Source organism: Eulemur rufifrons, chromosome 7, assembly GCF_041146395.1.
Source record: "Eulemur rufifrons isolate Redbay chromosome 7, OSU_ERuf_1, whole genome shotgun sequence".
Lineage (NCBI taxonomy): Eukaryota > Metazoa > Chordata > Mammalia > Primates > Lemuridae > Eulemur > Eulemur rufifrons.
The window spans coordinates 40596807-40613324 of NC_090989.1; the positions used below are offsets into that span (position 1 = coordinate 40596807).

Below are 16518 nucleotides of genomic sequence, written 5' to 3' on the forward strand. Positions count from 1 at the left end.
TGCTTGTGTAAAGAACTACTACGGATTTTTATAGGATAGTCTTAGAACTACCTAAATCTCTTATGTTCTCTAATATTTTGTATATGGATTTTCTTTTTTCTAGGTATATCAATTATGAATAATGAACTATATATTATGGCTTATGATCTACACAATCCTCATTTGTTTTCCCTTTTTTATTGCATTGGCTGTAATCTCCAGTGTTTCCCTTCTTGTTCTCAACCACAAAGATCTCTTTCTCTCTCTCTGCCTCTCTGGTGTGTATCAGCAGACTGACCATGCTTGCCAATTTGCCCAGCACAATTCCATTTTATTCTTTTATATCTGGCATTTATCTAGATAATAATCCTACACTGAAGTGTCAGATTTTGGAAGATAAATTACATAGTTACTGTATATTTAACCTTTACCAAGCTCAGAAACTTTTCTTATATTCTTAGTTTGACAAAAGTTTTTTATCACAATTAAGTGTTAAACTTTATCAACTGCTTTTTCTATATGAACTGGGGTAATATATTATTTCTATGGAGAATTACATATACTGATAGATTTTCTGATGTTAAACCATCCTTAAATTTCTGGAATAAACCTTATTTGATCATGATATATTATTTTTAACACACTTTAGATTAGACTGGATATCATTTTATTAAGGATTGATTAAAAAAATAAATTATATTTTCATTTTCTCATATTGCCCTGATCTGGCTTTGGAGTCAAGATTACACCAGTCTCTTAGAAAAACCTCACAGTACAGAATCTTTTTCCATTTTTTAGGACAATTTTATAAGAGAAAAATTAACAATTTCTTTAAATTTGGAAGAACTCATCTGTAAAACCACCTGGATCTGGGTTTGGGGGGAAATAGTGAGAAGAGGGCTTTGACTGAGGTTGTAACTTGTTTAGTACATATTTGTATAACCCAGTTCTTGAATGCTTCTTGTGAAATTATAGATATATTTTTCTAGGAATATACCCATTTTTCCTAGGTTTCCAAATGTATCTTGGTATAGCTGTTTGTAATATTTTACGATTACCTTTTTAATATATGTTGGATTTAGACTCCCTCCTCTTTTCATCCTGTAGTTTGCATATTGGCATTTCCTCTTTCTTTTCTTGTTTTTCCTTAATTGTTCTAGCCAGATGTCAATTCAACTCATTAATATTTTCAAAGAATGAGGCAGGGCACGGTGGCTCACGCCTGTAATCCTAGCACTCTGGGAGGCTGAAGCGGGTGGATCGCTCGAGGTCAGGAGTTCGAGACCAGCCTGAGCAAGAGCGAGACCCCGTCTCTACTAAAAATAGAAAGAAATTATCTGGCCAACTAAAAATATATATAGGAAAAATTAGCCGGGCATGGTGGCGCATGCCTGTAGTCCCAGCTATTCAGGAGGCTGAGGCAGTAGGATCGCTTAAGCCCAGGAGTTTGAGGTTGCTGTGAGCTAGTCTGACACCACGGCACTCACTCTAGCCTGGGCAACAAAGCGAGACTCTGTCTCAAAAAAAAAAAAAAAAAAAAAAATATTTTCAAAGAATGAGATTTTGCTTTTGTTAGTCCTCTCTTTTGTCTATTTCACTTTTTTCCTATCTCTATTATTGTTATTTTTTTTATTTCTTGTTAATCAGGGTTTGCTCTCCTGTACTTTTTTGGTTTGTTTTCTTGATTTGAAAGTTTAGGTCACTCTTAAAATCCTCCAATCTGTTGTCTCTCTGCTGCCTCGGCTGTCAGCACCCCAATTCCCCACCCACACACGCCAGGTCAAGCCCGAATTCAGTCCATCTGGGGTTCTTACACTTTCTTACACTTCTTATTGTTTTTCATTTTATTTTGTTATTACTAGTGCCTAGAATCTTACTGTTTCTCCAGAGAGGATGTGAAGGGAAGGAATCGGTAGTTTGGGATAATTCACTAACTCGGAAGGAGCTAGAAACTAAAAATGAATTCTAATGTTTATATTCAGGCTCAGAGAGTAGTATTCTTCCCAGGAAGTTTCTCTCTCATTAATAGAATTATTCACTCTATCAGGTGATATTTTCACAGGCCTATACAGATGGTAGAGTTATTCATCTTATTTCCTAAGGAACAAACACCACAATTAAAAACTTATGTTTGTACAGTGAAACACAGGGTATTTTTTCCAAATTGCATGTTTTCAAGATAGTACATGAGATATGTGGATGGACTGAAGTGCTTTATGAACCCTTAAACTAAGTCTAAATTCTGTCCAAAAAGAATGGGTCACAGTTGTCTAATTTCTTTGGTGACCTTATCCCACTACAAGGAGTTCCCTGCATGAGCTGTTGCAATTAGTTAAAACTACTCTTAAGTTTACCAGGGACAGGATTATAAAATTTTTTTCCCCTCAACTTAGGGCCTGGCATAGGTTATAGCATATACACATCAAATGACAGAAAAGTTTAACTCAGGTACGGCATTTTTTTTTTTCTCTTTTCAACTTATGTATGCCTATATATAAGTAAAGAACAAAATATAAAATTTGAATCAAAAACCAAATCATAATAAAAAGTATATTTGTTTCATATGATGCGTTGATTAAATAATAATACTTTACATTTGAGCAAACTTTGACAGAGTAAAAAAATCTATCTATATGCATATACTTACTTGGTATTCCAAGAGCTCTGAAGTTAGAAAATATAGTCATAGTATACATTTAAAAATATAGAACTTGAAAAGTTAAATAGTTAAGTAACTTGCTTAACCTGACACAACTAGAAATTTTTAGGTCTGGGACTAGAGCCCACATCTTGTGTTTTTGTTTATTTTTTCTTACTTTGGCTTTTTACCATGCTGCCAAGTAAGATAGGTAAAGAGAAAAGAAAGTTAGGTGGAGCCAGAAAAGAAAAAAACTGAAAGGGATAAAGGGAGAAAAGAAAAATATTTTATCTAAGGAATTTTCCCAGAACACATAATGCTGTATTCAAATGTTATTTATCTTTATCTAAATGTACTTTGTGATCAAAGGAATACATCTTCTGGAATGTTGTACCCGCAAGAACACAGCCTCATTACAAAGCCCTAAGAAGCAAAGGTTAACACTATATTTTTTAATTCAAGCTTATAATTTATAAGAGTCAAACATTGTCTACTTTTACTATAAAATATTTAAATTCTACCTAAACTGAGAAGCTGAACTCGTCTCGATATTCTGTCTTTCCTCCACTTTGATAGTACAAATGCTTGATTTTTTTTAGAAAGTTAGGAGTCACATGTAATTTTAGAAAAGAAGAGATCTTTTTCATAGATGTATACCTATATTCCATTGCCTCTTTAAGATACGGCACCTAAATCTTGTTGCACTTCAGTATCTATAGACATAATAATATATAAATATCACCTCACAATTAATTTTTACAGTGTGCCATTTCGAAACTCGAGGGAAATTATTTAAGTTTGATATTAGTAGCTACAGAAAGGGAAAGGAAAGAAAAAAAATGGAAACTGAAGACAAGTCAGGGAAGAAAAATGAAGAGGACTAGCATGACAAACATCTTACTGAGTGCTTCAAAAACATCTCATTGTAGTACTTGCTACAAACTTATTAGGTAAATAATTTCTATCCATTTGACAAATGAGAAAACTATAGCACATATAGTTTAATCCTTAATAACTTAAATAATTTTAAGATCTTGCAAAAAGGAAACGTGGAATTGGAGATTATAAAAAGAAATAGTGATAAGCCAACTAGAAGACACCCAGCAGCACACAGCACAACAATGTAAAATGACATGGCATTCTAAAGAGAGATACCACAGAATTGATGTCTTAGAGTTGATGAGAGGGTGAACTGTAGTGTAGTATACTATAGTTGAGTCTTCTTGGCTCAGGATACGTCATAAATATAAAATTCTTATTGCATGGTGGTAGAAGAAAATGAAAGAAAAAAAACTAAATAAATAAAAACAAAACGAAAACAAAGATTCTGATCATCTTAGACACTTAAAAAATAGAAGAGTAACCATATCAGGATCTATGGAAAAGAGCTCCTGGTTCTAAAGGGTCTTCTACCCAGGGGTCTTGGGCTTTTAGTCTGTTAATTGTCCCAAAGGTAAACAGAATATAGACATGGGCTGCATAACATTTCAGTCAACAACAAACCACACATACTATGGTCCTATAAGATTATAGTGGAGCTGAGAAATTCCTATTGCCTAGTGACATCTTAGCCATTGTAAGGTCATAGTGCAGCACGTTGCCTTTTCTGTGTTCACATATGTTTAGATACACAAATACTTAACATTGTGCTGTAATTGCCTACAGTATTCAATACAGTAGCATGTTGTACAGGTTTGTAGCCTAAGACCAATAGGCTATAACATATAGCCTAATGTGTAGTAGGCTACACCATCTAGGTTTGTTTAAGTACACTTTATAATGTTTGCATGACAAAATACCCTAATGATGCATTTTCAGAATGTATCCCCCTTGTTAAGTGATACATACCATCACTTCAATGTAAGGCTCTGTAAGAACAAGGGGAAAGGTCTAATATTCCTTCATCTCATGATGGTCCTTAGAATCTCTGCATGAATATTTACAAACAAAACCAAACAAAAATAAAGCTCCTAAACTATAATTAAATCCTCAAAATTCATGAGAAATGAGTTTAATAAACCATTATTTGCAAAATTATGTTAAAAATTCTAAGCTGCATAGTTATTAGTGCATATCAGAGCCCATTTCTACTTTTTATTTTCGAAGAATATTTACTTTTCATTTCAAATTGGCGAGGATGAGAGTAGGGTGGAAAGATGCATAGATAAGCAATATTTGGAACCTAAAGGAGGAGGGAGAGCACACCGCTGTGTTCTGTGCCTACAGAGAATCCCATCAGAGAGAGATGTACAAATTATTCTCCACTTTTATTTTTGGAAATGCCAACAATTCTCTCAAGGACTATGAATATAAAACATTTCTCTATTTGCTTAAAGCAAACTGGAGCCTTGTTACCTTTGATTGATATTTAATTGAAATCGTCTAATCTATTTGAGTTTGGAAATACTACCTCACTCCTTGAGAGCCCAGAATCATACCTAAAAACAGAACATGGATAGGATACTGCAGGAACTGATGAAATGGGGTTGTAAAGAGAGAAGCTGTTAATGATTTCTATAAATATTTAAATGATAATTATTTATGTCATAATCTCTGAAGAGTTTGGAGATCTTTCCTTTCATTAAAAGATAACTCATGAAAATTCATATACTTACAAAAAATGTCTTGGTACCTAAATACAACTGAACATTAAGCCTGATGACTCTATGCGAAGGATACAAGAATGAAAAAACCGAAAATCATAATGCCACATGATAATAAAATAATTATTCCAAATTAGTATGCATGTATTTAAATAAAAGAACAACAAAATTGCATATAAAATGAAATCTCACTCCCAAGTATAATGAAATTACATTGGATGGAATATATGGGTAGAGAGTTAGACTTGAACATATCTAAGTTCCCTTCTAAGATAGTAGATTGAAGGCTGCCTAGGGCTGGGAGTGGGAAAGGGGGACAGAGGGTACATGAAGGGGTGGTGTGGGACAAGTCAGGGGAATGCTGGAGAGTTGGAGTTAGATGGCTAAAGGATACAGAGTTTCTTTTGGGGGTGAAAATGTTCTAAAGTTGACTGTGGTTATGTTTGCACAACTCTGAATAGACTAAAAACCACTGAATTATATATTTTAAGTGGGTGAATTATATGGGTGTGAGTTATATCTAAATAAAAAATAAAGCTGTTTATTATCAAATTTAAAAAATAAATAAATAAATAAATAAGTTCCCTTCTATTGTATGATTATGTGATTAAGATGCTTTGAACTTACCTAAGTATTTTGGATAAAAATTATCCTAGAAAGAGAAAAAAGAAAAAATATATATTAGCAAACCTAAATTTCATTAAAAAGTTAAAACTTAATTTTATAATGTGTTTTTACATTAAACTGCATATAAATTACATATAACTGTCATTTTCACATAATATCGTATTTTTTCTATAGTAAAATATACCAAGAGAAGTAAAAAAGTTAAACCAATAAGATGCTTGGGTTTAAGGCAATATTAATCACTTAAATCACGTTTCAAAAGCTTCTAATCTGAAAACAAGTTCTATTTAAGACATTAAATATAATCATATATGCCCCCTTTTTGTAAATACTTTAATTTTTCTATAATGAATACTCATTTGACATACTTTATGTCATGATGATTACCCACACCAGATTCAATGTTGAATAACAGTTAATTAAAGTGGACATTTATTTTGTAGCATCTTATGTCTATGTAATACTTTATTTATAAATTGGTTGTGTACTGAAAGTTTGTCTGTAAATCAGTAATTTGGACTAAGGAATGTACCTTACCAAAGGAAGAAAAATGTTAGAAATTTCTGACAGTAATTTCCCAGGCTGGTCCACAAAAGCATTCATAATGTATCTAACATGTAACATTAACAGCACAAGAACACCTCATGAGAAACCAGAATTTCTGCAGAAAAACATATTGTGCTTAATTTTACAGCTTAGTAAGTACAGAACATATCTTCATCTAGTACAGAGTCAACATCCTCATTCTTTTGTCCTCACACATATAAACCTATACAACCAATGCTTACTTACTGATTTATAAGAATGAAATCTCCTACCAAGTAATTCAGACAACAATATTGTCTTCTACAGAAGAAAAGCCAGGAGGAAAAGCAGCAACAAATGGCTTCAAAAGGTGATGATGTGATGGTGAAAGGAATATATTAGGGACAGTGGAGAGGTAAGCAACAGGATGAAGATTGGAAATGTGCACTAGGGTATCAGGGATGTGGTCAGGGAGTGTTTGGAGTAGGGTAGAAAATGATAAACATTAACAATTTTTTTCTTTCATTTCATTTCTCCCATTTTTTGTCCTGCTCTCTCTGTCATCTCTTTCTTTTCTGTCAATGAGACCAATGTTAGAGTTAGTGGAGGGGAGGATGTGCATAAAGGAGTTTTCCTTCTTCACTATCTGTTCGTCTCTCCATTGCAGTCTTCTCCCTCACTTCTCCTTCTGCTACTTAGAGGCTACTTTCTACGAACATATCTACAATGTTAGAATTTATGGGTGATGTAATAATATGATATCTTGGGCATGCAGCCAGGCCTTAAAATATTCCAGAAAAACAAAACAAAAGTTAGAATGCATGGGATAAAAAATGGGCAAAACAAGGATGGCAGATGGTTGGTAATTGTTGAACCAGGCATAGGTAAATTTATTACATTTTTCTCTCTACTTTGATATTTAAAATTTCCATAATAAAAAGGAAGACAACATATATAACAAAATATATATATATATATACACACACATATACACACATACACACTATTATATATGCACTGTATTCCTTTTCATTATGGAAATTTATAATTTTTACTATACAATATGCACATTCCTTTTTATTATGGAAATACAAAATATGTCGAAAACACATATATAATATGTATATCAGGTAGATATACATTATATATATGTTTCCTATGTAAGAAAAGTATTCTACCATATTGTGTGGAATAAAATATCTTTGTCCCATCAATTGTATAGCCACAAAAGCAACCAACCATTGAGAGAAACATTTCATTTAATTCTGGAGAGTAGTAATAATTAATCTTTGAATACCTTGGGATAAATTCCCTTTTAACCTATTAGAACAGGTGGAGGTAAAAAGGATTAACTAGCAGCCCCAGAGAACAAGTTGCTACTGATTTGGACAAATATTCTAACCATAAACAAATGGCTCTTGCTCATTATCCCTCATCTATTCTCATGGTCCTGGGAGCCATGGCAGAAGTATGGGAGGTACTTTGTATATAGGTTCTCCCTCTTTTGCTCTAGGTTATACAGTTCGTCTCAGGAAAAATATCAGAGGTGACCCTGAAGGTTATCTGATTAGAATTCTCAAGGGCCCCCTCACATTATTTTTTTCTTTTCTTTTTTTTTTTGGACAGAGTCTTGCTCTGTTGCCCTGGCTAGAGTGCAATGGTGTCATAATAGCTCACTAAAACCTCAAACTCCCCTAGGATAATTACGAGATCTAAAGATAAGGTCTAGGGGGTCCCATATTTCTGTATGATATTTAGGGGTCCATGTGATTAGATTTTTCTTGACAAACTTGGAAAATTTCATACACTGAAGGTATAAATTCTAATCCTAGGGATTATTGCTTATATGAAGTAGGCTCAGAAAGCTTTCCAAGGGTACATGTAATAAAGTTTACTCAGTGTACACAGTACACAGTAATGAATTCTGCATTAGGCATTCACTGAGTATCTGCTATGTACCAAGCTCTGGATTAGATAGCCCTGTTTTCTAAAGCCTAGTTAAAAATAAATGCCAGGCCAGGCACGGTGGCTCACACCTGTAATCCTCGCACTCTGGGAGGCTGAGGCGGGTGGATCCTTTGAGCTCAGGAGTTTGAGACCAGCCTGAGCAAGAGCAAGACCCTATCTCTACTAAAATAGAAAGAAATTATATGTACAACGAAAAATATATATAGAAAAAATTAGCTGGGCATGGTGGCCCATGCCTGTAGTCCCAGCTACTCGGGAGGCTGAGGCAGGAGGATGGCTTGAGCCCAGGAGTTTGAGGTTGCTGTGAGCTAGGCTGACGCCACAGCACTCTAGCCCAGGCAAAAGAGTGAGACTCTGTCTCAAAAAATAAATAAATAAATAAATAATAAATAATAAAAATAAAAATAAATGCCAATAGAGAGATTGAACAAAGCATAGTGATAACAATCCAAATATGTGTGTGCACGCACAAACATACACATACACGCACATTATACTTGAGACGTCCTCTCCCATCTCCCTCACACTACCAAATTCTGGTGGGAGAAAATATTTACAGACCACAAGGTGAATACTATTTGCTGATAATGAAGTATAATTGAATTACACTTTGGTCAGAACAGATTATTATTGGCAATAGTATCTTTGTGACAAGCCCACCTTCCTCTGATGGCACGCCCTGAAATGGAAGTGGTTACGTCTGGAAGGTGATGTACAAAATCATCAACTTTAAAATGGAATGCAAAGGAACTCAAGCTGTAAATGCTCAATCTGTAAGTGTATGTCTAGGCATGCAGAATTGATAATTTTCATGGATTCTTACCGTCTCAGGGTCATTTTCAAAGATCTCCCTGGCTTCTTCTTTATTGCATAGTTCTTCAATACATTCTCTTTCAAGATTACCCTGTTTGGTTTCTTCAAGCAAACTATTTGCACGACGTTTCCTAACCAGGACTTGTGAAGCATGTTTTTTTGACAAAACTAAAGGAAAAAATAAGTTTATATGAATAAATCTTCCATTTCCTCAACTAAAATATATTATTTTATTAAATAAGAAGAGTTATGGGCAATATATATAACCTGAACTTTTGTAACCCCATAATGAGCTGAAATTAAAAAAAAAAAAGAAGAGTTACAAATTATTCATGCTTGAAGTCAAACACACCAGATGATATGCAATGTTTACCTTATGATTGCAATGGAAAAAACATCATGCTAAAATGCCTATGTCAAAAGTCATAGTCACACCATCTTTTAAAGCAAAAGTAATAAACTTTCTCAATTTTCATGGGAAATTTCTGTGATCTTTGTGGAGATACACAAATGTGGGAGTACAGTCCAATCAGCTATTTGAGAGGTACTAGATAAGCTACAACATTTGATTATTCATACAAACAGGAAAATAAAAATTCATGAACAAATGACATTATGCAAAGTACAAAATACAAAAGGCAGGGAGAAAAAATTGGTAACTTTGACTTCATAAAAACTTTTAACAAGTCCAAGAACAACCAAAACAATATAAGAAAGTTCAATATCAAGCAACAAATTGGAGAGAAATGCTTGCATCATATAGAACAGAAAAAAAATTACATACAGAATTTATGATCTACTTTTGCAAAATAAAAACAAACAATAAGCCAAACAATAAATAAATGTGTGCAAGGTTATATACAAAATCATCTAAACAATATAAACAAAATATAAACGAAAGTATAAACAAAATCATATAAACTATCACTACAGAGAAAAAAGCTGACAAACATACAATGTTCAATACATTTTTAATTAGATTTTTATCTATTAGATTTGCAAAAATTTAAAAGACTGATAACAATTATTGATGAGAATAAAGGGAAACATGTATTTTTGTTACACTGGTGGTGGGAATATAAATGGGCAAGCATTATTTGAAGATAATTTGGTAAGATTTAAAGCACACACAATCTTCAACTCAGCAACTTTGCTTCCAACTATGTCCTACACATATGCATGTGTGCTGGAAAAGACATGTATAGAATGTTTACTGACAGATTGTTTGTAAGATCAAAAAATTAGAAACAACCTAAATATCTATTAAGAGGGGAATGGCGGCAGCCGGGTGTTGTGGCTCCTGCCTGTAATCCTAGCACTCTGGGAGGCCAAGGCAGCAGGATCACTGAGCTCAAGAGTTCGAGACCAGCCTGAGCAAGAGTGAGAGCCAGTCTCTACCAAAAATAGAAAAATTAGTCAGGCATGGTGGCACATGCCTGTAGTCCCAGCTACATGGGAAGAGTAGCAAATATATGATTCTGGGGAAAACAATAATACTTGAACGATAACATCAATAGCAAAAAACATCATGAAATGATGAATACATTGATTCAATAACAAAAAAATCAAGGTCAAGTGAACTTTGGGAAAAAACCACCATAAACATTTACTTCTTGGCATTTCTTCCATACAAAATATTAAGTTATGGAATTAAGGGCTTAATATTTATATTTAAGAATATCTCTTTCTCTACAAGGGCCCCCAGTAAAGGACACAGACCAGGTATAATAACACAGACTACATTCATGTTTGTGAAAGGGGAAATTCTCAACCACCCAGGTAGAACCAAGTTGGTGGTTTAAAGCAATGACCACCTAAGTTTATAAAAGGAAACATAATAACCTCCATTATTTAAAGATAATGAAACTCAGGTAAAGAGCATGCAGTATATTTGCCCATAATTATAAAGTTAATCAGCAACAAAACTAGGACTAGATCACAGTCACCCTGGCACTCAGACCTGCACCCCATCCGTTTGCTGCTTCTCAGAAAATAGGGACTTTTATTGTCTCCATTCATGAGAGGAATATCGAAAGGGAAAATTGTTATACCTTTGACCTAAAGAATAATTATGCTAACAATAAAGAAGTAATTTTGTCTAAATATTTGCATCAAATTTGGATGTTTATGTTTTATTTCACCTAGGTTCAGCCCAACAATGCTTTAAAGTGGCATGATACTTAATAATTTTTAAAGTGTATATTATTTCATTTGATCTTCACATGATGAAAGAAACAATAGGATAGAATTATCACCCACATTTTCTTATTCGAGAAAATGAAGCTGAAAGAAGTGACACAATTTTCAATGTCACAGAGCTAGCAAGTTGTGCTAATAGGATTCAAATATACCCATTATCTTAGTCCATTGCTCTTTTCTTCTGTATATTGTGCCACACAAACGTCCATGATGTACTTGATTTAATTTTTTTCCATTTATATAGCTTTATTTGGAATGTTTACATCAGTATAGTGGAACTAAATTTTAGAGACATTGGATTTCATTAGTTTAGAGATCACTACTTTATTATAAAAGGGAGACATGGAAATTTTTTACTGGATGAAAGATTTCAGAACTTCAATGGAATGGGCAGCTTCACGTTGATGAGATTTCAATAGTGATTTGAAATAAATACTTTCCAAGAATGTCAACACCTCTAAATAAAAAATAATCCTTGTGGTCTAGAACTACTTTGGTGCCTCCATATTCTTTTTTTTTTTTTTTTTTTTTTTTTGAGACAGAGTCTCACTCTGTTGCCCGGGCTAGAGTGAGTGCCATGGCTTCAGCCTAGCTCACAGCAACCTCAAACTCCTGGGCTCAAGCGATCCTCCTGCCTCAGCCTCCCGAGTAGCTGGGACTACAGGCATGCGCCACCATGCCCGGCTAATTTTTTGTATATATATATTTTAGTTGTCCATATAATTTCTTTCTATTTTTAGTAGAGACGGGGTCTCACTCTTGCTCAGGCTGGTCTCGAACTCCTGACCTCGAGTGATCCACCCGCCTCGGCCTCCCAGAGTGCTAGGATTACAGGCGTGAGCCACCGCGCCCGGCCCATATTCTGGGAGAAGAATTTTATCTCCAACTTTCATACCAACTGACTGAATCTCTCCACCCTTTCCTTTGGGGCCTGACCAAAGAGCTACTACTGTTGCTTGCAATACTTTTCCTTGAGATTTTTCTGTAAGTATGCTGCCTGCTTTGCTTACAGTTTCAGCTGCACTTTGTTCAACCAATACTTGGTGAAAAGCAGAAGAAACTTTTTAACTGCTTGTCCTGCCATGACTTCAACTTCTGCTGCCACAGCCCAGACTGTTCTTGCACTGCTGCTACAAGCTGATTTAAATGTTTAAAAACTAAATTTTGTGGTTGTGCAGTGTATAAGTTTGGTGTCTTAAATAAGACATTTGCTGTCCTTTATAAAATAAACCCATCCATCTACAGAGTGGCTTTTGAGGGAGTCCACTGCTTTTTGACAGAAAGATACAAATATGATATCACAGATCCAAATTAAGAACTACAGGACTGTAGGATGAGAAAAGTATGTGGTTAGGAGTGCTTTTACCAGTTGGCTCAAAGCTCTTTTGCCCAAAAATACCCACCCTACTGGCATTGCAGGAATGTCTAAAAAGTTCCACTATTTATGATAATAATAACCATGACATATAAGCACATAAAAACTACTTTGCAGTATCTGCTTTAACTCTACTCACAACTTTTCTTCTAAGCAGATCATAATTTTCCATTTTCGATGAATAGCCTGCAACTCAGAAAAGTTGAGTTAATCTTACCAAGTTCCCACAGTTGAGAACACAGCCCAGCCAGCCTCCAAAACCTGTTCTCTTTTTATATTACCACTGTCTCATCATTTGTTTCACTTCTTTGTATTAAGAAGTATCTCAAGGAAGTCCTTGTTTAAACCAACTATGTTGCTTGCAAAGTGTTACATTCAGATTCCAAATTTTAGGTTATAATTTCAAGTTATGAGTCTCTTCAGATAAGAAGTATGTCTGAGTCAGCTTGAGTTTTGAACTTAATCTGAGTCATTCTTCAAAATAGTGACCATAGCAGGTGGGAAAATTATGACAATAATGGAACCATTGTTCAAACATTAACTAGAGTTCTTTTTTGAAATTGTCTTCACAGCCTTCACATGTTCCCTTCAGTGGGGGTAAATCTTTGCTTTTTGAGTGTAAATTTGATTGTCTTATCTCCAAAAAAGTAATTTATTGTTATTGGTTTCCTAAGAGCAACTGTAATAAGGACAGTGGGGTTAGCATTGCCTCTGCTCGTGGGCAGATTCCCCACTACTCAGTTCGCTTCCAACTTGGCCAAGGGGAGTCCTTTCCTCGGGTCCCCTTCCCCATTTAGGCATAAAAACTTGCTACTCTGGGTTCAGGGAGGGCAGAACCATGGATCTGCAGGTTGTTCAACACTGATCAGTCAGATAAGGGTGGGGTGGCAGATGGAGGAGGGTCCAGGCTTTAGGACAGCTCATCCTCTGAAATGCTTCCATTTTGCTCCCTTGTCTTTTGCATAGATGGCTCTCACATTCCTCCCTCCAAAAGCTCATCTTTTAAGTTATACTTTGTCTCTGCTTTCCCCAGGCTCTTTTTATTTGGCATTCTAAGAATAAAAAATTGGCCCTGAAAAAATGTGTCTGAGAAGAGAATCTTTGGCTAGCATTTGGGCTGGCAGAGTGTTTTCATCTTTGGGCTTCAGTGTTGGATGAGGTGAGGGAAAATGGCTTTCACCATACAAACAGAGAGAACAAGCAGCTACTACTTTGAGATATAATTGTGCCTCACATGTCTCAACTGTTGAAATGGCATGTCTTCTTCAAACAAAGCCTGAGAAAATGAAATTTTATCAAATATAAAGAAAACTTTTAGTTAATAATAAGAAAACATATGGATGAATATTATAAATTTTATTTAATATAATCACATATTAATTAACTGTAAGAATATTTTAATTCTTTTTATAAATATTTCTACCACAGAAGATTTCCAATTGGGAGAAAGGAGAAATTAAAAAATGTGAAGGTTGTGAGGATTAAGAAAAACCCAAGGATAGATTTTTAAGTAATCATTCACCATACTATATAATTATTACCAATTTTTAGAAAAGCTTAGCTTTCAGGAAAAAATGCTATGTGTATATGTATGTTATGCTTCCATTTTTTAAAAAAAAGCTTTTATTTTTCTTTTAAAAAAAGAACTATTACACTTGCTTTTCTCTAAATTTCACATTTTGGTTCGTATTGAAGATTATGCTACTGAACAACTCTTTCCTCTCATATTATTGTATTAAGGGTTAGAAATGGTTAAAAAATATTCTGTGAAGATGAACCATGGCTCAGTCCTTCAAGAGGACTAAGCAATAAATATGCTGATTAGAAATACTTTCAGAGAGTCCAAGATCATAAAAGATGGGTCAGAATAAGGATTTAAATCCAGAAAACTAAAAGGGCAGAAAAAGAGGAAATGATACAAAGGTGAGTTCTAAAACATTTGGATTAGAGAAGTAAGGGCTGGTATTTATTTAGAAGTTGGAAAGCCACCGGTGGCATTAAAAAAAATGTGACCATTGACCCCAATCGGGAACAGATCAATAAATGAGTAGGGAAACAATGCCTGAACTGCTAAGCCACAACAGAAGTGAAATCTCTCCTTACTCCAAGATTTAATTATAACTTTAACATACAGTCCTAATTCTAGGACAAAAAAGAAAAAAGAAAAAAAATCACTGGGCCATTGTCTCCAGAGAATAAAACCTTTGATTTGGTCATAGATAGAGAAAACAGTACATATTAGTTATTCCCTCCAAAACAACAAATATCTCTCTCTACCTAAAAGATAGGACAGCTTTCTACCCAGAAAAACATTTACATCGGCCATTTCTTTTATTTGACTTGTTTGCTCTTGGTGAGTGATAAATAAAGATACTTCATTTGAAGGGATTCAAGAGTTCAGATTTTGGCAAGGTATAAAGAGGGAATTTTCTATAATCCCTTTTTTTCTCCTGACTACTACATTGCAAACTGGATGAACTCCCTGAGGCTACACCAGGAGGGTTCTTTCATGGTGTGCAGCAAGATATTTACATAGTCAGCTTTCCTTGTCTTTTTTATCTCCTACCCACTAGGACACCAAAACACCATCTGATTTTGACGTCATGTACCAAGGGGTTACTGCACAGAAAATGTTTTGTTTCTGTTCTATTTGACCTATTTTGTTACAATGGCATCAATATTATTAGTTCTCTGGCCCGGGTCTGTATTTATGTTTGGAAAAGCAAAGACAAACTGTTCACAGACATTTTTAAAAGCAACAGTAAAAAAAACTGGCCTAATTCTGCAACATCCCACTTCTTGCAATATCCCTTAGATCTCTAGAATAAACAAGTCTGAAGTGTGCTTAGAGGCTTACAAGGATTCCAGATCTCAATGGCTTCCCTTTTGACTCTTGAGGAACTATTTATTTTTTAAAGTGCTTATGTGGAAGTGAGATTATTTGGAATATTGGTATATCATTGAATGGGTGTTTATAATTTAATACTGTTTCTACCAGCCTCTCATAATTTCCTGTTGAATATCCAAAAAAAGGCCATAAGACACAGTCTAAATCAATGAAATAAAGTCATAACTTATTAAGGAAAGGAGAGAATATGACTGGGATAAAGAATTGGGGAAAAGAAGGAAAATAAAACAAGCAATAAGGAAAGGTGTATTTAACACATAGAAACTCAGGTCCACATTTTGAAAAAAAGAGGCAGCCACAGACAAAATGAAAAACTTATCTATCTTCTTCCACAGTAAGCAAAATAATAAAATAAGCATTTGTGTTCTATTTGACAGGGTACTATGGACTGAATATTTGTGCCCTCTCCCCCCGAAATTCATATGTTGAAGTCCTAACACCTAGTGTGGCTGTATTTGGTGATGGGCCCTTAAAGAAAGTAATTAAGGTTAAATGAGGTCATAAGGGTAGGGCCATAATCAATAGGATTAGTGCCCTTATAAGAAGAGGCACCAGATAGAAATACAGAAATCTCTCTCTCTCTCTCTCTCTCTCTCCTCCTCCTCCCTTCTTCCCTCCTCTCTCTCTGTCTCTCTCTCCCTTGACACACATGCACAAAGGAAGGCCACATGAGGACATAATGAGAAGGCAGTCATCTTCAAGGCAGGAAGAGAGCTTTATCCAGAAAATGAATTGGCCTGAACCTTGGACTTTCCCACTTCCAGAACTGTAAGAAAATGAATTTCTATGATTTAAACCATACCATCTGTGATATTTTGTTATAGCAGCCCAAATATACTAATACAGATTCTGGTATTAAGAATTTGGGTGGAAACAACCCAAA

At 34.7% G+C, this 16518-nt stretch overlaps 1 protein-coding gene across 2 annotated transcripts in view; it reads right to left on the reverse strand.

Annotated features, from left to right (window-relative positions):
* The window catches only part of PROS1 (protein S), a 218026-nt gene that overhangs the window by 39870 nt on the left and 161638 nt on the right, over window positions 1-16518 (reverse strand). Inside the window, exons 2-3 of one of the 2 annotated variants that reach the window (XM_069475050.1) lie at window positions 9164-9321; window positions 5848-5872 (exon numbers count right to left, since the gene is read on the reverse strand). In XM_069475050.1, the coding sequence (XP_069331151.1) occupies window positions 5848-5872; window positions 9164-9321 (183 nt within the window). The remainder of the gene's footprint in view (window positions 1-5847; window positions 5873-9163; window positions 9322-16518) is intronic. The other variant, XM_069475051.1, reaches the window with a different exon arrangement.